Source organism: Piliocolobus tephrosceles, chromosome 5, assembly GCF_002776525.5.
Source record: "Piliocolobus tephrosceles isolate RC106 chromosome 5, ASM277652v3, whole genome shotgun sequence".
Taxonomy (NCBI): Eukaryota; Metazoa; Chordata; class Mammalia; order Primates; family Cercopithecidae; genus Piliocolobus; species Piliocolobus tephrosceles.
The window spans coordinates 155,060,620-155,085,574 of NC_045438.1; the positions used below are offsets into that span (position 1 = coordinate 155,060,620).

At 45.0% G+C, this 24,955-nt stretch overlaps 1 protein-coding gene across 5 annotated transcripts in view; it reads left to right on the forward strand.

The window, feature by feature from the left end:
• Positions 1-24,854, forward strand: part of LOC111521774 (TBC1 domain family member 7) — a 40,008-nt gene extending 15,154 nt beyond the window's left edge. For 4 of the 5 annotated variants that reach the window (XM_026446965.1, XM_026446968.1, XM_026446966.2 and 1 more), the window contains exons 6-8: positions 4,977-5,122; positions 6,181-6,310; positions 7,491-7,729. In XM_026446965.1, coding sequence (XP_026302750.1) covers positions 4,977-5,122; positions 6,181-6,310; positions 7,491-7,577 — 363 coding nt within the window. In that variant the 3' untranslated portion in view covers positions 7,578-7,729. Of the gene's footprint in view, positions 1-4,976; positions 5,123-6,180; positions 6,311-7,490; positions 7,730-17,080; positions 17,202-18,487; positions 18,720-22,692 lie in introns of those variants that run through there. The other variant, XR_003306675.1, reaches the window with a different exon arrangement.
• The last annotated feature ends 101 nt before the right edge of the window (positions 24,855-24,955 follow it).

Genomic DNA, 24,955 nt, shown 5'->3' on the forward strand with positions numbered 1-24,955 from the left:
CTGAGATGGAGTCTTGCTCTGTCACCCAGGCTGGAGTGCAGTGGTGTGATCTCGGCTCACTGCATCCTCTGCCTCTTGGGTTCAAGTGATTCTCCTGCCTCAGCCTCCTGAGTAGCTGGGACTATAGGCACGTGTGTGGCACCATGCCTGGCTAATTTTTGTATTTTTAGTAGAGACAGGATTTCCCTATCTTGGCCAGGCTGGTCTCAAACTCCTGACCTCAGGTGATCCACCCCCCTCGGCCTCCCAAAGTGCTGAGATTACTGGTGTGAGCCACTGCACCCGGCCTGTTTTTTCCTAACTTTTAAAAATGCTTAAACATTTTAAATTTAGCTCTTTGTCAGGGATTTATTTTTCTGCTTGGCATCAGACACGTATTGGATTTCACTCTTACACTCACTTGTAACACCACTACTTCTACCAACACGCCACTCCTCCTCCTCTTCTTCTTCCCCCCTCTGGTTTGTGTGTTACTGAGAATGTACTTCATGTCAGGCGGTGCTGAATTTATATTATTAGTGAGCTGCTTCATTCAAGCATATTATCTTTGTTTTTACAGATGAGGAAACTGAAGCACAGAGAAGTTGAGTAAGACCAAGGTCTCAGTTAGTAAGCAGTAGAAAAGCACTTACACTATGAATTTGTCAGTTCATCCTTTTTCCACAGATTTGAAGTGCCACCTTTATCATATACTGGATTTCCATATATATGTGTGTATATGTACGTGTGTTTGTATATATGTATGTACATATATACACACACACATATATATATATATATTTATATCTCTTTCTGGACTCCTTTTTATTCCATTGAGTTATTTGTCTATTCCTGGGCCAATATCACATGATTTATTTAGTACAACTTTCTAGCGTATTTTGATAGCTGATAAGGAAAGTCTGTTATTGTTGCTCTTTTTAAAAAATGTCTTGGCTATTCTTGACTTGCCTTTTTCTTTTCAGAAATGAACTTTAGAATCAGCAAGATACTTCATGTCCCTTAAACCTTAGTTTCCTCATCTTTAAAAATGGGGTTTCTTTTAGTGTATGCATTACAGTGTCTAGCACGTAGTTTTAAGTAGTTACGAAGTTTTAAAAAAAGTCATCCAGAATGTATAAAAAACTTAAATTTCCTTTGTGTCGCTTGCCGTTTGATTTAGGCATCAAGTGATTTGCTTAAACTTTTCTCTCTAGTGAAACCATCTTTAGTCTATCTTATAACACACAGTTTAGGTTGCTGCTTAGTTCTATGGAAATGTGTGTATGGTGGACAATGATAGGCTCAGAAGAAGATAAGGATACCCCTGAGTGATGATGTGTTTATTCTGCCATACTATTCTGATTCCGAGGATTGCATCATAGCCTCTCTCCTTATGAGCTTTTCATATTGAATTCTGTTTTTTTGACAAGGTCTCTCTTTGTCAAGGAGAATAGAGGCCAACTTCAATTGTGTGGCATGGAAGGTTTCTATTAAACCATCTCAAACTTAATTGTACACAATTAACGTAAGTGATCTTTGTTTTATTGCTATAGACACAGTTTTTTAAAGCTCTGCTAAAGGTTTTTTTTATATTCACTATTAGCAGCTTCTTCCTAAGTTTGATATAAATTCCTCTCAGAGTGATTAAGTACCTATTTTTGTCACGTTTTTCCTTCTGTTGATGATGTATAGTTTATTGTCTTCATAAAGTAAGAATATGGGGATCATAGAAATATTGAAACTAACCTAAATGTTTAGGAGTAAAACATAATTATGGTTATAATAAATTACATCTATCTATAATAAATCACATCTATGGTGTCTATCATTTGCTAAGTATGAAAAAGGTCAGGCAATATAAATATTAGCTCTTTCCATTAAAAAATATATATACACATATGTATTTGAATTCACCTTCTTTCTTAGATGAAGCAGTAGCATACAGTACACATTCTTCCCATCTTGTTCTTTTTACCTGCTGTATGCTGGCGATCATGCCATATTAGTATACAGAGATACTCCTTATTCCTGTCATGATTTCTCATACTACTGTCCTGTGTACATTCTTACACAATACTCTTTTTTTTTTTTTTGAGACACAGTCTCGTTCTGTCACCCAGGCTGAAGTGCAGTGGTGCAATCTCAGCTCACTGCAACCTCTGCCTCCCAGGTTCAAGTGATTCTCCTGCCTCAGCCTCCCATGTAGCTGGAGTCACCGGCACATGCCACCACGGCCAGCTAATTTTTGTATTTTTAGTAGAGACGGGGTTTCACCATGTTGGCCAGGCTGGTCTCGAACTCCTGACCTCAAGTGATCCACCCACCTCAGCCTCCCAAAGTGCTGGGATTACAGGCATGAGCCACCATGCCCAGCCTACACAATATTCTCAGGTTAGTATATTCATACGGTTCTATTGTGAATGTAGTTTATTCAACCTGTCTTTTATTGTTGGCTATTTGGGATGTTTTCAGTCTTTTGCTGTTATACACAGTGTTACTGGTAAATAGACTTGTGCATGCAGCTTCTCATGTGCTTGCTAGTATATTGAGTTGGATTCCCTAAAAATAGATTGGCTGGATCAAAGGGTAAATGCATATATTACTTTGCTAAATATTGCCAAATTCCCCTTCATAGAGCTCATAGTCTTTTGCATCCTCACAACCAGTAGATTGTTTCCCTATAGTCTTGTCAACATGGTATGTCATTAGTCTTGAATTTTTGCCATTCTGATAGGTAGGAAGTGATACTTCAGTGGAATTTTATATTGCATTTATTTTGTTGTAAGTAAGTTGAGCATGTTTTTATATGGGTAAGAGGCAGGTGCATTTTTTTTTTTTTTTTCCTATAGAGTTCTTGACTTTTTTCCTTCTCCACTTTAAAAATCTCTCTTTTGGTAGGGATATTAACCCTTTAAGATTATTCATTAACCTGGGAAAATGTCCACAATTTGTTGAGTGCAAACAGAAAAATACTAAATCATGTATTCAGTATGAGTTCAACTAATAAAAGAAAGAGACGTGTGTCTGTATGTATGCAGGATAGATGCTCTATAACCTAAGTATTACCAGTAGTTATCATTGGGAGTGTGATTATACTTGATGTCTATATGCTCTTTATTCTTTCATATCATTTCAAGATTTCTTATAATAGGCTGTAATAAACCAGGAAAAAGTTTAAAAAATTAAGTAGATATTGGCAAAAAGATGTACATTGAGCGATTGTTAAGATGTTGATTGATGTATTCACAGCTTTATATTAATTCACAGTATTGATTTGCTCACTCAACAGTTATATATTGAGTGCTTACCATGCCAAGTGATGTGCTAGGTACTGAAGAACCAGCAGTGAACAAAACAGATACAGTACCTTCCCCCCGTGAGCTTATTGTCTGATAAAGGAAAAAGGCAATACATAGTTTTAAAATGTTCACACATTTCCATCTTGTCTATTATTTGTACTGACTTTTGGATGAAATTTTCTTTCCTGTGAGACATAATATATAACTCTGTGTGTGTGTTTTCAACCAAGTCACTAGGAAAAAAGTGCATATATCCCCTTTGCAAAACCAACCACAATTCCTTGTTTGGGAAGTTGTCTGCAGTGTTATTGAGAAACTCTAGGAACCTTTGAGTAGTATAGGGAGGTTGGATAAACAGGAAAAAGAGATATCCTGAAAAAGAAAGGGGAAAGCTGGACCAGATATTATGATATGGGCCTCTCTTTGCCTGGCTAACTCCTGTCCATTCTTCAGAGGTCAGCTCAAATGTCACCTCTCCTGAGAAGCTGCTTTTGCTTCCTACAGCCCAGGTTAGGATTTTCTCCTGGAGGTACCCAACATCTTGTGCTTGTTCCCATCATAGCATCACAGTATTACAGTGTATTGTAGTTACCTCTTTACTTGTATGTCTCAAGCTGTAAGCTCCTTGAAGGCAGGGATTTTCTCTTACCTTTCACTTTATTCATTGTATGAAGTGCAGTCTCTGACTATAGTGGACCTTGTAAAGGTGATGAGTTTCCTCTTTGACAGAAGCAGAGAGTTATAGATATTGAGTCAAATAAACATTTACATTTGCTTAAGTGATGCGGGCTCTGGTTGTACTCCTGCAGATAGTGAGTGTGGACTTTAGGGTTTGACTCTTAGAGCCCATTCTCAGCCAGTGGACCCTAAATATAGCAGCCAACCTAAATATAGCAGCCAATGCAAGATGGATTTGGTCAGGTGTAGGGAGCTGGCTTTATTAGCTCTCTGGTCTTCTAGTGTTGGCTGCCACCTGACCTCATGAGACAGAGGCTACCAAGTGGAATCCAGGTGCTTTATTCCCTCTGAGTTATCCCTTGAATTCTAAGAAATTTTAGTGCACCTTTGTGTTGAATACAGAGTTCACCCTCTGGACATCCCTGTTGTGTGAGCCTGCTTGGCACTGGTGCACAGTGGTGCTCAATCCAGGGCAGTGTATGTATAGTCGGTGACTGGTCAGCCCCTTCTCATCAGCATCACTTTTTGTCTTATTCTTCCTAATGCCCTCTCCCTACTCTAATCCCACTCTATTTCTTTGGTTTCACCTTTCCTCTTTCCCCCTTTTTTCCTTAGTATATAATCTACTGCTCGTTAGACCAGCCAGTAATATAATGGGCCTTCCTTAGCTCCTCAGAACAATTGAATTTTGCTTTGGACTTTTGCCTTAGGTTGTTGAATCTGGCTAGTGAAGTTAGTATTAGGGTGACCAACCATTCCATTTTGCCTGGGACCGCCCCCGTTTTAGCACTGAAAGAGCCCTGTGTCCTGGAAACTCCTCAGTCTTAGATGGTTTGTTACTTTAGTTAGGGCTGACCTAGGAAACTGCTGTGTCACAAGTGACTTGGATAATTCTGAAGTTTTGTTTTCTAATACTTCCTTGAATTCAGCACGTAATTTTTTTTTTCCATCAGAGACTATAATATCAGATGATGCTATGACATAGGAAATGAATCATCTCTGTTCTTGCTTAATCTTTAGCCAAAAGCGTTTGAACAATACTTGAATCTGGAAGACGGCAGACTGCTGACTCATCTGAAGATGTGTTCCGCGGCGCCCAAACTTCCTTATGATCTCTGGTTCAAGAGGTGCTTTGCGGGATGTTTGCCTGAATCCAGTTTACAGAGGCAAGTATGTCTTTCGAAGACATATTGAAGGCTTGGCATTAGAGCAGAGTTCTGGCCTTTCATGCGGTCATCCCTCAGAGTATAAATTTGCTTTAGAACAATACAGTAATTTGAAGCTCAGTCCTCCACCAGCTACCATAACAGCACATGATTATGCTTATTCTTGAATATATAGTTAGAAAAATTGAGGGCCCTCAGTGCATTAGATGCTGTGAAGTAGTCACACCTCACATGGTCTCCACGAGTTTATATAAGCGTCAGCTCCTCTTTTCCAGAAATGTGACAAATCCTCCTCTAGCAGAAATCTTAGTATTAGTTTCATCATGGTATCTTTAAAGAAGCTGAAGGCAGTCAAAGATTTGAGACTCAAACTAAGTTCTTCCAGTCAGTTTCAGACACGTCTGGGTATTTTGGAGTCCAGGTGCCACCCATTAAGACTTTGTGATGTAGCAGAATAGTAACTCTTAAAATAAGTTATGGTACTGAATAGTGCAGTACACAGAACATTATAAGATAATATGTAACTAAGTGTATCAAGTAGAATACCAACTTTTGGGAGTTATGGGAATGATCAGAATTATTATTTTAGAGTGTTTATAGATCAGTAACTGGCTCCTTAAGCCCTTAGAGAAGTTTAAGGAGTCTGTCCCCAGAATCACTGGCAATGAAACTGAATTTATCTCATTTCACGTACATCTTTTGTTGTCCCTTAGTAGGCTATAATTATAGCATTACGGAATATTAGCAGAATATATACCATTAGTTTAGGATTTTCTTTTTCTTCCTCAAAAATGTCAGGTTCACAACATGAGGGAATATGATTTTGGTAGATGCCTAGTATAGTGAACTTTCCTTTTTCCTTCTAGTGCTGATTGTATCTGGAATAGATTTCAAATGGCTTCTGTATTTTGTTGTTGTTTTGATGATTATTTCATAAAAGTTGTTCTTTGAAACTTTTACATAAAATTGGAGCAAATTTTATTTTGTAATTTGAGATATCTAGGCTAAGCATAATGCTCAAACTCATGTAATTTGATTCTATCTCCTTATTTTTGTAGGGTTTGGGATAAAGTTGTGAGTGGATCCTGTAAGATCCTAGTTTTTGTAGCTGTCGAAATTTTATTAACCTTTAAAATAAAAGTTATGGCACTGAGCAGTGCAGAGAAGATAACAAAGTTTCTGGAAAATGTAAGTGTGCTTTGATTTGATTTTGAATCTGGAAATGAAGTTACCTTAGCAAGTCAGATTTTCCTATTACATTAGATTATTTCAGAGAAATAATACCTTAGAATGTTTCAGACAATAATTATAATAATGATTATTTTAGAGAAATTATTTAAGAGAAATAATAATTTGATTTGATTTTGAATCTAGAAATGAAGTCACCTTAGCAAGTCAGATTTTCCTGTTACATTAGATTATTCCAGAGAAATCATACAGTATATTTTTACATTATAAGAAACATTTTTCCCTGAACAAGTTTGGCCTAAAGTTGGCCTGAGGATTCGTTTGCATCCTGTCTTTGGGAGATGATGGTCTGAGACCATCTTGTGAATGTGTCCACTTAGAACCAGAGTCTTAGCCTCCATGTGACTATCAGCAGTCATGTCAGGAAAAGGTGAGATCTGTCATTTTACAATGAGTAATTTTTGTCAGTTCAAAAGGAATTCTGTAGTTTGGAGGGTTTTGTAAGCCATTTCATTTCTGTTACTGTCTCTGGTGTAATCCCAGTTGGGTTTATTAATATACAGTATTAACCTGGCATATTGCTGAAAAAGCCAATGGTAATGAAATTAACTTTTCCCTCCCTATGTATCTTGGAATACCCTTTACCAGGCAAGAAATAGGATTAAAGAGACTTATGCCTGAATGATTTTCACAGAATCCCAAATCTATTCATTTTTAAAATAGTATTAGCATCTGAATAATGGCCTGGTAAATTATAATAAAGTACTGAGTCAATATGTGTTGAATAAACGAATAATCATCAATATAACCAGAAGTGGCTAACAGTGCCAGGCCTGTGCTAAGTATTTTCCATGGGTTATCTCATGTCATACTGTGAACAGCTCTGAAGTCGGGCTGTCATTTCCCCCATTTTAGAGATGGGGATTTGAAACCCAGGTAGCTTAGGTAACCAGCCCGGGGGTGCACAGTTAGTGAGCAGTGCAGGATTTGAACCCAGGCAGGCTGACACTGGAGCCCTTTCATGTCCTCAGGTAGCATGTGATACAAGCCTTTTATGCTGTCACTTTCTGAAAAACAGGGAAAACTCCCATGGTAGTGAATTTTATGCCACCGCGAATGAGGGAAGACACTGAAGTTGTCAACACTAAAATTTCACAAAGTCTGGTTTGCTTGTCCACAGATTCCCCAGGACAGCTCAGACGCGATCGTGAGCAAGGCCATTGACTTGTGGCACAAACACTGTGGGACCCCGGTCCATTCAAGCTGAACGCACCTGCTGGTTGTGGACCGTCTGCCAGGCCCACCCTGAGCGTTGTGTTCTTGGCATGTGATCTGGGAAACTGAATGAATAATACACTTTTCTTGCTCTGGTGCTCAAAGTGGTTTTTTTTTTTCCCCAATAAAATTATTTAATTGAAATGCCTGGTGTTGCTGTGTTGGGGAACAGCATCTTGCAGTTACATAGAAATGTAAAGTTCATCTCTGAATAGCATTTCAAAAGGGTTGTTAGAAAATAGCTCCCCGATTTTTAAAGCGGTTTAGTCAGGGCGAGTGGGTGTGTTAACCAGCAGTGCATAAGTGAGCCTGCCCTGCCTCTAATTGGCACCAAGCTAGTTACTTTTAAGGTCTATTTCTAGAATAAGAGTGACTTCCTTTTGTTGACACCTCAGATTTGGCTTTTGTTGATGCAGTACGTGTTTAAATGTAAGCCAACTGCCTTCTGAGGCTTCATCTTGCTAAACAGGCTTTAAAAAATTCCTTACTCTTTTTTCTCTTTGGGCCAATTGGAATGAAACCATTATTGAACAGAATGTGTTTGAATCGCTTCTAGGAGCAAGTACTTGTTGGATATTTTGCTGCACTCCTGTTTTACTTGATGGGGTGTTAAATGTGGGATGTTAGGGAGCACTGTGCCACACACTAAAGAAGTGAGAGAAATGGCCAGTGAAGGTGAACAGCTTGTGCTGCGTATATGGCATGGCCACTCTTCACTGGATAGTTCCCGGCTTTGGGAGTAGTGAGTGAAAGGGGACCCTTTGTTTCACACCACTTCAGCCTTCAGACCTACAAGAGCCTGAGTGGTGAGCTGGATTTTCCACCCGCCCCCTAAAAGAGGAGGGCAGCTATGAAGTTACAGAGGTACAATTCTGAGAATTCAGGCCCTCCCTAGTATGTGAAATATCTGTTGAAAAAAAGTTCAGAGAAAGTGTGAGTTGTTGAGATCTGCTGCTTCTGAATACTAACATATCCAAGAGTATTTAATTTTTTAAAATAAAAATGCACTCCAAAGAAAAACGTTTTAAAGCAAAATTGCTGCCTAGAGTTAAAACTTTAATAAAAAATGACTTATTGCCAACCATTTATGCCGGAGCCAGGCAGGAGCGCTGGTACTCTTAGGGAGCAGGAAGGCTTAGGGGCTGAAGTTCCTCTTACTTTGCTGTTTTGGCTGGAGGCCAGCTGATCTGAAATGGAGGACTCTTACTGTACTGCTAAGGGATCTAAAAATAAATATTCTACAAGTATATTCTGTCAAACCCAGTTTGGTAAAACCTTTCTGGCTCTAGGGTGTGGGGTGGCGATTTTTCCTGGAAGTTAGTCAATCTGAGAGTTTTTCCTTATAAAACACTGGCTGGTGGAATGATGTTTTTAAGGCCCACCACGAGCAAGCGGTGGAGAGGGTGAGCATCCAGTTTCGCTTTCATAGCAGAATTTCGCTTCGCTGAGAGCTAAGTGTTTTGAAAATGTTTGTGCCTGCTGTCTTGGGTAAGGAGCGCAGTTCCTGATAAAAATACATTCATATGCCTTTTCTTCAAAACATTTTGTCAGGATACTGCAGAATTTTTCCTTCAACCCACGGTTCCTGTCACAAACTATTGTGGCTAAAATGTGGGATTCTTCCTTGCCCTTGGAAAGCTGGAATTTAACATGATCACATTTAGTTTCTGCTCTTTCCCTTCTAGAGATGTGTCTTAAACACAAATGAGAAAACATCTCAGTCCTCTTGGCCAGGAGAAAGGAAGGCTGAGGAAGGTTGGAGAGTGTGTGTGTGTGTTGGGGGTGTGGCTTTGGTCTGCTGACAAATCGAATGGATGGATTGTGTAGAGGTACAATTGTGTAGAGGATTGTGTGTACACAGGCTTGTGTGTCAGGGGTGTTTCAGGAAATAAGGTCAGGGTTCATGAGAATGAAGCACTTTCTTTGTTAATGGAAAGTGCGCCTGAAAATTATGGGGCAACACTGAAATCATATGATGCATTGAAGGAGCTCGGAGGACCTTGTTCCACTGTAGCTCTGGGTATGACAGGCACTTGCCCTCTCTTGAATTGCGTAAGTTCCCTGTCATGTGGTCATTACCTCCCCATGGTGACTCAAGGTTATGATGTTTTCCCTCTGAAAATGAAGAACCCAGAGGGAAGCCAGTGCGGATGAGGAGGGTAAGCAAAGAGCTTAGATGTCCGGGACCAGATCCTAAAATGAGTCGCTGGCTCACATGGCCCAAGTGACAGCACCTGCTCCTTTTCTGTGACATAAGCAGCAGAGTGACATACCAAGTTCTCCAGCCAAGGCAGCCTTTGGGGAGCCTGGCAAGGGGTGTGGGGTGTGGACAGTGAATCTGCCTGGGTCACATAGGGTCAGCAGCTTTTGTCTTTAGCTGGGTGTTTGGGGTCTAGAAGGGCCACAAGATGCTTTTCTCTGCCCTTCACAGAGAGGGAAAGGAGTGCGGGAATTTGGGGAGCAGGAGTTGATGGCATTCCCTCTGTTGGTGGAAACAAAGAGCCATTTCTCCTTGAGACTGTGTGCCAAATGAAACTGCCTGTGGCTCTTGGCACAAGCTGTGGTTCCTAGATCAGCTGGTGTTCCTCCAGAGCTGGCGCCAGTTTGAGTAGGAGGGACGAGTGAGTGATGGCGGAAAGGAGAACAGAGGGCGGTTGTGATTTCTGGGGAACCATGGTGGGGGTGCTGACCTTTCACGGCTTTCCTGACCAGTCGCCTTTTCCACTTTGGTCCCTCTGTCAGCCTTGCCTTGGGGACGTTAAAAAGTGAGTAGACAGTTGCTAGATGAGGTGATAACTCCCCATAAGGAGAGCCCCCGCCCAGGGACTGATTTTACTCCAGGACAATGACAAAGGGAGTCGGAGAATGTCATCAGAGGACACACGAGAATCCTAGAAGCTCATCCTGACTAAGCACAACTCCAAGTTGAATATCGCAGCAAGCGCTTAAGGTTCACACCTCCAACTCATACGTAATACTGATGTTTTCCTTTGCAGTTTACCAGAACTTACACGGCAGGCACTGGGGACTGCCAGAGCTCACGCTAAGCACTGGCTTTAGCACAGAGTCACTTCCTGGTCTTCTCTATCATCCTTTCCTAGAGTCTTAACAAGTAGCAAGCTGGTACTTGCTGGAAATTGTAGCATCTCTTTTCCCTGCTTCTGCCTGCCCTCTGGACATAATACTAAGAAGAATTTGAGAGGGGGCCAGCAAAGAAGGGAAGCTTTGGAAGATTCACTACTAAACGTCACGTGGCTGCACGCTACACCACAGTGGCCCTGCATTCCCACCTCCCATTTCTCCCTCTTCTGACCAATCTGTTTGGTTCACTTGTCCTTTTATTTGTTTTCATTCAATCATGAAATATATGTGAATACACTCTTAATTATGGGCCAGGTGCTGAGCTTAATTGCTGAACAAGACATGGTATCTGCCCTCTCGGAGTGTACAAGCATGCAGGGAAGACACATTTAGCAGATACATGGTTTGTTCCAGATGTCTTTAGGAGAAACTCTCAACTCCTGTGCTGCCACACCAGGGAGAAGGTAGACTGAGTCTGTCCAGAAGCTCCAGAGGAAGGATAGAACTGCTCTGAGATGTGTGATTCTGTGTCCCCTTCCCTTTATTAATGGAAGAGGTGACAGGAAGAGCCTTGGATCAGGGAGGGGGCATGAGCATCTGCCCCACTCACCAGTTTCACCAACCAAGCCAATCACTTAGTCTGTGTCTTGGTTTCCCCATCATCGAACAGCGATTCTGTTACATCCCTTCCTCCATGCTTGTGAGCATCACATGAGTTGGCTGTGAAAGCACTTTTAGAAGCATGGAACTCTGTGGATATTTAGTATTTTCAAGAGCATCAGCTGCAAGAGTGTGGCTGGGCACTGTCTCTGTTTGAATCTACTCTATGCTTGGAGGCCTAACTCAGCTCTACCTGCTCTGAAAGTTTGTTAACTGCCAAGCTCAAAGTTCATTTTCTTAACTCTGAGCTTCTGTAACATTTCAGGGACCACTCATTTAGCAATAATTGTTTGGAAGTCTCTTGTTCGGTTGTCTTCAACTTTTATTAAGTGTTCCATGTGGTTTCCCTCTAAGATGCAAGATTCTTGAAGCCAGGGGCTGCCTTTAGCACACCCAAGGCACTGGCAGATTCAGCGTCTGGGGACGGCCCTCTGTGTGGTTCATAGATGGTGCCTTCCTGCTGTGTCCTGGTGGAAGGAAGGAACTCTGGTCTTTCAGCCCCTTCTAAGTGTGCTAATCCCATGCATGAGGAACCACCCCATGACCTCACCCCTTCCAAAGGCCCCACCTCCAAATACCATCACCCCGGGCTGGGATTTCAGCACACACATTTTAGGGGAAGACAAACATTGAGACTAATACATTGGTTTAGAATGATCTGTTTACATCCCAGATTTATGTGACCTCCTTGAGATTACTAATAATGACTTACTCTTTTTTTCATTCCCCCAGTGTCAAGCACATCTCCTAGCCCATGTGGGCTCTTCATGAATATTTATTGAATATGGGAAGGCCTGGTTCAGCATGAAGACGCCTCCATTGACAAGTAATAGAGTTGTTCTGAAGCAAGCCTTCTTATAGGAGACTTTATTATAGGATGCAGGGGTGAGGCTGAGAACCTAAAGAAGGAGGGCTTGGAATCTGGGATGGGACTAAAGAGACCCTGGACCCTCTCGTCCTCTTATCTGTGATCCACATCGTGTGTGGGCTCTGTCTGGAGTCTGTGTCTCTGCAGTCTGGATCGCTCTGGTAGAAAATGTCCTACCCTAAGGCACTAAATGTATATGTTACAGGTCCAGCCTCTGGAGACAGAGTCTCGTGGCCCAATTCCTAAATCCATGGGAAAGAGGCTGTGGTCTGGCCTGGGGTTCGGGCTGCCTATGGGCCATTCACGTAGAGCTGAGTGGGTGGAGGCATCCCACAGCAGATGCAGGGCCACCAGGAGCCTCTCTTGTGTCTACTGCAGTGCAGGGAGTGGTGAGCAAGGGGCATGGTGGACGGGTCCACTGTGAACTGGGAAGAGACTCTCAAAGACTATCTGCTCCACTTAGATCTGTTAACCAAATAAGTGCCCTCAGAAGTGCCAGGGGGCAACAAGAAGCCTTCTGCCTCCACTAAGTCTCAGTGACTTTTCCTGTACCACTTCTTTCTGGTTTCTACCAGCCAGTCTGTAGGTGGACAGCCAGCCCTTTCCCATGGGGGCAGGCAGAGGGGTAATATCACACCAGCAGCCTTGGTGAACTCATTCACGTGGCCAGGTGCTCCCTTTGTGAACTTTCATACCAAGTCTAATTCAGTCCGAAGGTCTACAGGAAGTCGACTTTGCCCAGCTCCTTGCCCTCCACCTGGGTCAACTGGGGGGCTTCGCTGGCAGCAGCTGTGTTTGTCTCTGATTGCTCAGGAGGGTGTATAGTTTCCCCGCAGGGTGTCCAACATCTGGGTGCCTAGACCAAGTTGGGCTGTGGCCAGACTGGGTGGCAGTCGAGTGAACCTGAATACAGCCAGTTAGGGGAGGCAGCTGCTCAGGCTGACTGATTTTCAGATCATACAGAAGGCATGTCCGGACCCGAGGAATGTCAGAGCTGGAGGGGAGCTTGCATATCACCCCGAATACAGATAAGAGAAGTGAGGTTCCAGGTGGTCTAGTGAGTTACTTATACAAGGTCACAGTAGCTGAGCAAGCTCTGGAACCCAGGCATCCCAGCTACCTGTCCAGAGTGTATTTCACCAAGCTGCTCCCTCATTCGGAAACACTGACCCATCTTTCTCTGAACCTTAAAATCTCTCCACCTGGGCAAAACATTCCAGAGAGGCAGAATCTGCTTGGACCCATTGCTGGCTGGCTGGCTGGGTAACTCAGCACCATGTCCTTATCTGCACCTCAGGGGAGGGGATGAGAGTAAGAGCTCCCACTTCACAGAGTGGGTAGAAGGATGAGCTACAGAAACAGATATGAAATCCTTAGACCAGTGTCTGGCACAGAAGTTGGTAAATACTAGGTATTATAGTTCTGCAAGTGTTTTAATATACATTCTCCTCAGAGAGTGGCACTGTGATGCAGAATCTCACCAAAGACTCTGAGCACACTGCTTCCTGAGACAAGGTTTTTAGGAGAGCAGAGGCCCATTGCAGACTCTTTAGGGCATTGCATTGGAACAGGGCTTCTCAAACTTGAATGTGCACTGGGAGCCCCTGGGGTCTTGGTGAACTGCAGATTCTGTCTGTAGGTCAGGGGTGGGCATGACTTTCTGCATTTCTAACAAGTTCCGTGACGATGCTGATGCTGCTCGTCCAGGGGGACCACAGTTTGAGTAGCAAGGGCCCAGGGAATGTGGATTTCACCTAATGATGAAAGGTTTAATGTTGGTTGCAAAAGAAAGAAATATGCCACTTGCCTGTGCCTTTTTTTCATTTTTTAAACCAGTCTGACTTCATTTCTAAGCTATTGCTAAAGTTTATAAAACACTTCATCAAACCTGGAATAAAATCTCGGTACTGAAATGTGAATGTTTTCCACAAATTGTTCCCTTTCCATGCTAGGAAGTAGTGTCACTCTAACTTTATTACCAATCAGCTCATTACCAAGGACAGCTCTGTGGCAGCTCACCAACCACCAACTACCTCATAGTTGCCTATTCATTCGTCATCCTCTCCTCTTCCTTACTAACGAGACCCCAATTTTATTTGAGGCAAGAGTGTGTTAACATAACCTTATTCCCCTAGCCCTGTTGCTGAAAGGCAGGGCCAGTAAGATGGAAGGTTAAAGTCATTAGGTAGGACTTGCAGAAAAGGTTTTTAAAGAGAATTTAAAAGCTGGCAGGTAAATTTTCTCTTCCTGGTATTTCCTGTTACTTTCTGCCTGGAACACATACATAATGGTGGGAGCTTCAGCAGCTATCTTGGAATGTGAGGCAACATCAAGAATGGAAGCCACATCATAAGGATGGTGGGGCCAACACATAGAGCTACACATTGATGGTGTCACTACCACACAAGCTCTTTTCTGCTTAATTCCAGACTGCCTTTACATTGAAAAAAATCCCAATTTTTTTCAGCCACTTGTTTTTGGTTATGTGAAGACTGTTGGACCTAATGCTAACAGACACCATCAAAGCAGATGCAGTTTAGCAAGGCAGATATGGGTTTGAATCTATATCTAAAACTATCATCTTTCTGACTGCCCTTTGTGGGATTCACTAGTGGTGTAGGGTCAAGGGAACTGGATTGAGAGTTCTTTGCTCAGCTCTGCTGTCTCCTAGCTGTGTGATTGTGTGTGTGTGTGTTTTTTTTTTTTTTTTTTTTTTTTTTTGGCCTCAGCCCCTTCATCTGTAAAATTGGGATGAGAGATGAAAGTGACCAGCACAGTGTTGGGGTGCAAAACTCATTCCACTGGTGCTGGGGGCAGGGTATCTCAGGATGATGGTGTGGGGATGTGATACAGGGGCCAGTGCTAATGCAGCAGGGAGGGGCCTCGTGGGGTGAAGCTTGAGTGTGCCAGCAATGCAGCTTCTAGTCCTTGCTTGCTTTAAAAAAAATTTTTTTTTTGAGATAGGGTCTCACTGTGTCACCCAGGCTGGAGTGCAATAGTGTAATCACAGCTCACTGCAGCCTCGAGATCCTGGGCTCCGGTGATCCTCCCACCTCAGCTTCCCCAGTAGTTGGTAGCTGGGACTACAGACACATGCCCAGCTAGTTTTTTGCATTTTTTTGTAGAGATGGGGTTTCGCCATGTTGCCCAGGCTGGTCTTGAACTCCTGGACTCAAGAGATTCACCCATCTCAGCCTCCCAAAATGCTGAGATTACAGGTGTGAGCCACTGCACCCCACCTTCTAGTGCTTTCTTTAGGGGTGTCCCCCTTGGTGTACTGAGGGCGGCAGAGCACCTTCCTCTGTTGTGGCCAGAAGGGTTGTACCAGGTGACCCTTTTAGCATGAATGGTCTTTGGTTTTTTTGGGAGGGAGCTGGGGGCAGAACAAGAAGCTTTCCACTGGGCTCGAGAAACCTGCCTTGGCATCTTCCTCCAGCAGCTCCTAGGCGTGATACTGAGGCCTGGGAGGCAGCCCAGGCAACATCTTGCCTCCCCGCACAGCTTTGCTGCTGAACGCTAAGTGACTCTACCCCAGCTACTTGCTCTGAGCCGGCCGAATGTCTGGTCAACAAAGAGCGTTTGTGCTGTCCTGTTGACTGTAGCCTGTAGTAAGATTGAAACCACAGCAGAACTGTGCACACCTCTGCTGTCTAAATCAGAGATGCTTTTTGCTTCTAATAAGACTCAACTACTCTCCAAACCTGAAGCCATCACTCTTTGTCCTTCCCCTCCTCCCCACTCCAATCAGTTACGTTGGCACCTGCAGGGTTTCCGCTCATGCATAGCTAGCTGATTCCTGGAGGGCAAAAACCATGTATTTGCAGTGAACTAAAAATACCAAGAGATGCACTTACCTCCCTGCACAGAGTGGGGTCACCAGGGAGACCTGAACTAGGATAGCTCAATCGGAGCCTCTCACTGTTTGGCCCAGTGGGTCTCTGTTTTTCTGCCCAGCTGCTGGACAGCCTGAAACATGCCTGCCTTTCCTTACTGTGGCCGGTTCCTGGATTTTAAAATCAGATATGATTGAAAGAAGGTCTGTCTGCGCGCGCATGTTACACACAAGTTAAGTTTCCCTGTTCGTGTTTTGTCCTATAAAAGGCGGCCAGCCCTGTGTGTTCTTTCTGGTCTTCTTATTAAAAAAAATAATTGTAACTAAATTTTTTGATGGAAAAGGAACATGTGCCAATAGAAGGGAAAGGCAGCCAGGATAAAAGGGTCTGCAGTGACCAGTGGCTGTTCTCCATGTCCTAGCCCCAAGTACCCTTCCTCAGCACCAACTCCTGGGAGTCTAAAAATGAGCGTGTTATTTCAGGTACTTTTCTAGGAAGAAAGAAGGGGTTCGTCCTGCCTGCTTTGGGGCTGTCGTCACCAAGTCAGTGAGATGGAATTGAGGAAAACCCAAGGTGGCTCAGCTGCCACAGGGGCTCCTGCCATGATTGTGTGGATGCTGACGAGTGGGCTGGGGGCATGGAGGGGTGGGGCTGGCCCAGGTGACAGCTCAGTTCTAATGGTAGCTTGGAAAATGTCCCCACCACCCCAGCGACAAGGCAGCACACAGTCTGAACAAAGCCAGCCTCTTGCCAGGTGGCATTTTTGCTATTTTAACCCCAGGGCCTTGCAGAGCCAGTACGCTGGGGCTTCAGTGAGGCGGCCAAGGCCTTCCAGGAGGCTCAGGTGTTGAGCCATAAAGCCCCAGATGTGCTTCATGCATGACGGCCTCGGTCAGCACAGTGGCAGGCCTGCTGGACTGTGGGGACTGGCCACAGGGTTGCTGCATGAGACCAAAGCCTTTATTCTGATTCCGTCCCTGGTCAGGACTGTCTGAGATAAGAAGTTCAATTCATGTGTGAAGTATTTTTTTTTTTTTTTTTTAACCTGTGTAGCTGGAGACTGGCTTGTCCTCTTCTGGATGGAGGCTTTGAATGGACCCCAGGACCATGGACCCCAGGGACCCCCCTGCCCCATCCCCGCCACACTGGGACAAGGTGTCAGTGACCACTCCAGGTTGGTGATTGGTGATTAAGGAACTGACAGCATTTTCCTCCCTCCCTCTACCATTTCTGTCTCTGTTTTTTTTTTTTTAATTAATTTATTTTTTTATTGTTGGTGTTTTTAAATTTATCAAAGACAGAACAGCAATGGTATCTCCACATAGGAAACACCATACCTTTGTGACCACATGAGACACAACGTCTTCATCATGGATGAGGAAGGGAACCAGGTCTGGAATTCTGGCTCAGAGTAGGTGCATCTTAATGGAAGAAGAATTAGTCAATTCTGTTTCCGTGGTTTACTCTTCCTGTCTCCTGCAGATGAATTCATTAGTTTAATTAATGAGAGCCTTTTGCCTTCCTCTGCAGTGTTGCCCATGGAAATAGTGGACGATCATGGCTCCCTATTATGAAATGTGGAGAGCATTATTTGGTTAGGACCAGAACCCTTTTTTCCCCCAGTATATAGCTTCTAGGTGAGGGACTGGACACTCACACACGATGAAGAAGTGAGTCTGGTGTTCTTCCCTCTCATTAGGTAGCATGCCCTTCTCTTCCTGCCTTTGCAACAGCTCTAGGTAGGACCACACGGTACATGTGCCTCGTTTGTGACTTCTACTTCCCTTGCAGGAAGTCATAAATGTTGGCTGACTGTCAAATGCTTGTGGGAGGTCCCCATGGTGTGGGGAAGGGGGAGACTCAGCTTAACCACAGACAAAGTTGTGCATGGGAGGCGAGGAAGAGGAGCTGGGAGCCAGGGCTTGGAGGCAGTCGGTGATCTTTCCCAGTCTGTGATCCTCGGTGTCGGAAGACTATGTAATCCCTCAAGACAGGCAAATGGGATAACTGGATGGATGTGTGGAAGTGTGAACTCAAGAAGGTAGAGAGAAAGCCACAACACATCGGCGTAGCAGGGAGGTTAAAGGCATTGCCTTAGAGTCAGGCAGACCTGGGTTTGGAAGCCCCTCCACCACTTACCATCTGTGTGACTTTGCCCACGTTGTTGTTTGGGGACCTGAGTTTCCTCATCGGTGACCAAGGTGTTGTAAGGGTTAAGGAAAATGGTGCTTGAAGATGGCCTAACACAGTGCCTGGGGTATGCTAAGTGTTTACTGTGTGGGAGCTGTTAGTGGTGCTACTGGTAGGAATCAAGTGACCAGCCAGCCAGAGTTAGACATCAGGGCCGCCACCTGCCAGGAGTCAGAGGAGACAGCTATTTGTTCATCCTTTTTTTGTTTTGTATGCTCCTCATTGCGTTCCAAGGTTGCCTACGTGAGACCTCTCTTGGACTCCTTTCAGGGAAGCTTCATTGCTCAGTGCCCGAAGGCCCTTGTTAAAAACCCTGGTTGTCCCTGAGGTGGTCACCACAACATGGCCACATCAACAGCGTCCCTCACAGGACTCCCAGACCACACACACCAGAAGGGTCTGCCCGGGAAGCCTGAGCAGAGTGATGGAGCAGGGGACGGGAAGTGAGGCTGGCGGAAGTGAGCAAGGACCACACTGTCACTGCGGATGCCACACTGCAGAGGTAAGAGAGTGGAGGCTGCTGCAGGCACCAAGCAGGAGGGTGGGGTGAGCCCGTCTGAGTTTGGAGAGATGACTCTGGCGGCAGGACTGGATGCTGAGGCCACAGGCAAAAAGACCATGGCTGCCGTCATCCAGGTGGGAGAACTTTTTTCAAAAATTAGTGTATCTGTATTTTATTTTATTATTTATTTATGTTTCAATAACTTTTGGAGTACAGGTGGCTTTTTTTTTTTTTTTTTTTGGAGATAAGAGTTTTACTCTTGTTGCCCAGGCTGGAGTGCAATGATGTGATCTCAGCTCACTGCAACCTCTGCCTCCCGGGTTCAAGTGATTCTCCTGCCTCAGCCTCCCAAGTGGCTAGGATTACAGGCGCCCGCCACCACGCCTGGCTAATTTTTGGTACTTTTAGTAGAGACAGGGTTTCACCATGTTGGCCAGGCTGGTCTCGAACTCCCGACCTCAGGTGATCCACCTGCCTCGGCCTCCCAAAGTGTTGGGATTACAGGCATGAGCCACCGTGCCCGGCCCCACAAGTGACTTTTTGTTACATGGATAAATTATATGGTAGTTTATTCTGAGATTTGTGCTCCCATCACCCGAGTAGTGTACGTTGTACCTAATGTGTACTTTTTATCCCTACCCCTCTCGCACCCTCCCCCTTCTGAGTCCCCAAAGTCCATGATATCATTTTTAGGCCTTTGTGTCCTTATAGCTTAGCTCCCACTTATGAGTGAGAACATATGATACTTGGTTTTTCACTCCTGTGTTGCTTCACTTAGCATAATGGCCTCCAGCTCCAAGTTGTAGAACATTCTATGATACCCTGCTGCTTTTTAGAAAACCTGTGCCAGGGGCTCGGGACAGATCTGAGCTATAGCCATAGACAGGGAGTCATCTGAAGCCACACCCGTGGAGGAGATCACTTAGCACCTGTGGAGACTGAGCCACGGAGCGTTTCCCGTCAAACTTGTCCTTCGGATTAACAGGTTAAGTAGCCACATCCATGGAGCACCCTGAAACCTGCGATGCATAGGGGACAACGCACTGTGTTGTAGACATCACCCCCAACATCACCCCAGGGTGTTTTGCCCAAGGGCAGGGGGAGGCAGAAGGATGTCAGATAACCTGATTGATGGCGGCTTCGGGATGAGGCCCCACAAAGGCACTTCGGAGGGTAGGTTCCAGGGCCACCCAGCTCTCCAGGAGGGCAGTGCCTGGTAGGGTGGGACCGCAGGGAGAGATGGCAGATTTGTGGTGACCTGAAGGAGAGGAATCTAAACTGTTCGAGAGACAGACCTCAGCAGGACTTGCTTTAAAGCTAACTCTTTCCTAACGACTAAGTTGAATGTTTTAAAAATTTCAGCCGGGCGCGGTGGCTCATGCCTGTAATCCCAGCACTTTGGGAGGCCAAGGTGGGCAAATCACGAGGTCAGGAGATCGAGACCATCCTGGCTAACACGGTGAAATCCCGTGTCTACTAAAAGATACAAAAAATTAGCCGGGTGTGGTGTCGGGCGCCTGTAATCGCAGCTGCCTGAGAGGCTGAGGCAGGAGAATGGCGTGAACCCGGGAGGCGGAGCTTGCAGTGAGTGGAGATCACGCCACTGCACTCCAGCCTGGGCGACAGAGCGAGACTCCAACTCAAAAAAAAAAAAAAAAAAAAACAAAAATAAAAAAAAAAAAAATTCCGATGTTCCCAAATCGTAGGCAATCTGATGCTCCAAAGAACATTAGGAACATCTATTTCAATGTCTCTGTTTTCCAGATGAGGAAATTGAGGCCCAGATAAGCAGGTGCGATAGACACACCAGGCTGCCCCTTCCTGCAGAGAATGTGTAGCCACAACCTTTGTTTCCTTAGGAAAGGGCTCCCTCCTTAGCAGGATTATGGCCAGTTTCCTTCCCTCTTGCCAGACAGTCTGTTAGGAGCTCTATCGAAGCTTTTTCTTTCTACTCCTTTCGCTGCCCTAAAACTTGCAATCAAGTTCTCAGATTAATTTATCACAAGTTAGAGAGTGGCGGGCAAGGTGGCTCATGCCTGTAATCCCAGCACTTTGGGAGGCCAAGGCGGGTGGATCACGAGGTCAGGAGTTCGAGACTGCCCTGACCAATGTGAAACCCTGTCTCTACTAAAATACAAAAATTAGCCAGGCGCGGTGATGCTCGCCTGTAATCCCAGCTACTCAAGAGGCTGAGGCAGGAGAGTCGCTTTAACCCAGGAGGCGGAGGTTGCGGTGAGCTGAGATCGCACCACGGCACTCCAGCCTGGGTGACAGAGTAAGACTCTGTCTCAAAAAAAAAAAAAAAAAAAAAAAGAGAGAGAGAGCTCTGGAAGGAAGGGGTTCTTCTCCCAGCCTTTGAGACTCAGAAGTGGGATTCCTGGACCAGCAGTATCAGCAGGCCCTGAGAGCTTGTTAGAAATGCAGACTCCCAGGCCCCATCCAGACCTACTGACTCAGCACCTGCATGTTAACAAGACCCCCAGGTGATTCCTAGGCCAGGTGGTTTGAGCAGCATGGTGCGAGGTTGCCCTTTCCCAAAACAGCCTTTCTACACTGCTGAACCAAAGATATGCTACCCAGCAACGTCACCCACCTAAAATGCAGCCCCCTGCTTCCCTCAAAAGCCTTCAAAGCGACGAATTAGTAACCAGAAGGTTATGCAATGAAGTTCTTTGCTTTATAGATCAAATACTCAGGCTTCTCAAGAACGGAGATAGAGGCCAGGCACGGTGGCTCACACCTGTAATCTCAGCACTTTGGGAGGATTGACTGAGGCCAGGAGTTTGAGACCAGCCTGGCCAACATGGTGAAACCTGTTTCTACTAAAAGTAAAAATACAACAACAACAACAACAACAAAATAGCCAGGTTTGGTGGTGCACGCCTCTAGTCCCAGCTATTCAGGAGGCTGAGGCAGGAGAATCACTTGAACCAGGGAGGCAGAGGTTGCAGTGAGCCAAGATCTCCAGCCTGGGAGACAAAGTGAGATTCCGTCTCAAAAAAAAAAAAAAAAACCAAAAAAACAGAGATAGAGATTAGGACGAGAAGGACTCAAAAAACAAAAGTAGTCTGGGGCTTTTGTTTAGGGGCAGTGACAGTCCAAAAGCCCCCAAGGCATTGCTGTTCTAAGACTCTGTCTGATAGCTGACACTACAGAGATGACCCTGAGTGATTTCACAAAAAGTTAAATTTATGTTCATTATTCCCGGATCATTAGAAGGAGAGTTGACATTTTAGATATTCTTATAAAAATGTTGAGGAAGGCTGAATGCAGTGGCTCACGCCTGTAATCCCAGCACTTTGGGAGGCTGAGGCGGGCGGATAACGAGGTCGAGATCAAGAACATCCTGGCAAACATGGTGAAACCCTGTCTCTACTAAAAATACAAAAATTAGCCAGGTATGGTGGCATGTGCTTATAGTACCAGCTACTTGGGAGGCTGAGGCAGGAGAATGTCTTGAACCCGGGAGGCAGAGGTTGCAGTGAGCTGAGATCGTGCCACTGCACTCTAGCCTGGTGACGGAGCAAGACTCCGTCTCAAAAAAACAAAAACAAAAACAAAACAAAAAAGACAACAGTTGAGGAAAAAACTCCCAGTACACAAAAGTCTTCTAGAAAGTTAATGTATGTGCTACAATACTTCCTTCCCCCAATAATACCAGAGACATGCGGTTGTCCTGTATGTCCACTCACTCTCACTATGTATGTTGCAGCTGAGCTGACCTCTCCCATTCCTGAAACCTCCCTTTCCCAGTCAAAGCATTTTGGGTGGTTTCTGCTGCTGGCTGATAAAACACACAAGAGTCAAGAGGTTTTTTTTTGACCTTTTTTTTGGTTTGTTTTTAAAGAAACTGCATACATCATCAGAGACAAACAATAATTTAAATGCCATGCAGTTTCTGTATGTACAAAACCTAGGCCACAGAGATCCAGTTTAATTCGTATTCTCTATTTACATCGTTTTCCTCATACAGCCATCATCTGTTAAATTAGAACCCGGGAGATCAGGGGATTGACGGTCACCACACTCACTCCTATACAAAGACAAACTATGTACAGACACCCAGGAAGCCACTGGAAAATGCAACCGGTCTGGGGATTAACAGACAGATAGGGAGAAAAAGTCATTGAAGGTGACCTTTGCCCACCGGCTGTGCACAGGGAGAACCTGAAATTCCATTCATCGAAGCAACACACCACGATTTTCATTCGGCAAATAAAAATACATGTTCATAAGCGGGAGAAAAATAAAATCAGAGCTTTTCATCACATTTACCGTCACGTTGTTTGGTTTCTCTAATCTGACATAAAGGCTAAAGTTTTAAAAGTTTTACAGGGCTTTGAGGGCCTTTGGAGATGAATATATCAGCCATTTAAAAAAAGCTAGTAGGCTGATGGCGATCTCTTCTGTCATTGATTGGGGGCAGGGGGCAGGATCGGGCAATGTCTAATCTTTAGAAGGAAGCATTTGATTTGAGACATTTCACATTTTTCCTCTCACACTAATCCAAATGAAAAAATGCTCAACTGGGAATTTATACACATAAAATAAACTTTGACTTGCCAGCTGCAGCTTTTTCAAAAAAGAGATGCATTTTAAGTCATCTAGCTCACCCTTTTATTTTTTCCCTTAATTAATGTCAAATTGTCATCTTGGAAAGTAACACAAATTGCTACAGTTGTCATGATGTTGTAGCTGAGAAAAAAAGAAAGAAAATTGAATAGGTCTCTGGAAAGACCTTAAGGTTTTAAGAAAGGAAAGAGACAGCAGAAGGCCCATCCTGCAGGCCACAGAGGTTGCTGAGCCTGTGTAAGAGCCACTTAAAACAGGCTTGAAATAGCCCATCCTGAAGGCGCAGGACCTGTCAATGGCAGGGGAGGTGCACCCCTCAGTCTGAGCAAGTGACTTCTGGAAAAGAGGTCCTGCAGGAAGAGCAGTGGAAATTGTGTTCAATATCTTCCATGCACAAAGTGGACTGCAACACGAGGGCACTTTGGGCGGAAACCCTGGGCTGTTTGCTGGCTGGCTGCAGGGAGAGCCACTTGGGCCTTATATCCCCAGGGAATCTGAAGGGCCAAGAACCAAGGCCAGCAGAGAAGCCACGGGCCTGTCATGGGAGGGAGTCCAGTCAATGGAATGAATTTCCTTAGGACTCGCTCCTGGTCATGGAGGACCATCATGCCAGTGCACCACGTGTGCCAGGAGCCCAGCTGCAGTTAGAGGAAGTTCAGACTCAAAGCCTGGCCGGCAGGCACCTCCACCTGGAACACATGCCCGCCCACCCGCCGTAGAGAAGTTCAACGAAAGAGCCCTGCATCTTTCGTCATACCATTTGCACATTCAAACGTCAGTAAGCCTTTCGGGAAGACTGTGTTTACAGCCACACTAAAATCCCGATCACATTTTCCCTGAACAATACCTCTCCCCACGGCAGGAACTATTCGGATTCAAGAGTTTAAAAAAAAAAAAAAAAAAAAAAGGATCTAGTGATGGCATCCTCCTTGGGTTGGGCAGAGGCGTGCTGGCTCCAGGTGGCAAGGCAAAGCTGCAGCTGGAGGCACCGCCCAAAGAGCTGCCCTGAACTCTCCCCAGCAGTTGTCCGGCTCCTGGGTTAGTGCCTACATGAGAGCCGTTCATGCCTGCAAAAAAATGCAATGGCCTCGTTGACAGGTGTGCATCCTAAGAGTAACCTTCTCCCACAGGGTTCGTGGTGGGAGACTGGTTAACTTTTTGGAAAGGCCAAGCTGGCATCTTTCTAAATGGCATGTGTGGTGGAGAGTGTGCCACCACCTAGAAAGACTGGGGTAACAATGGAGTCACTCCAGAAAGTGAGAGAGCTCTGTGACTGAGGATCTGCGAGCTCTGTTAGGAAGGAAAACGAAAGCTGCAATGGGCCTCATTAGGATGCTTGTTAGGGTTTAGGAGGGTCCTGGCCTCATTGCACACCCTACCCTGGGTATCCCAGTCAGAGACATACCCACAATCACGCTTCCCGGCATCATGAGGGAGAGGGAAGAGCTCTCTGGATCAACTGGAGCAGGAAGGGGCACTGTGGGCAGCTGTGGCTGGTGTTGGCCTGATTCTGGCACATGCCCAACTCCGGGGCTCCTTCACAGAAACTCTTCAGTGCAAAAACAAAAAAGAGAAGGCCATGGAGTGGTTCTGGAGTACCAGTCCCTCAGTGGCTGCAAAGCCAGTCCTATAGGAAAAGTTTCTGGCCTGTATGCACTGGTCCT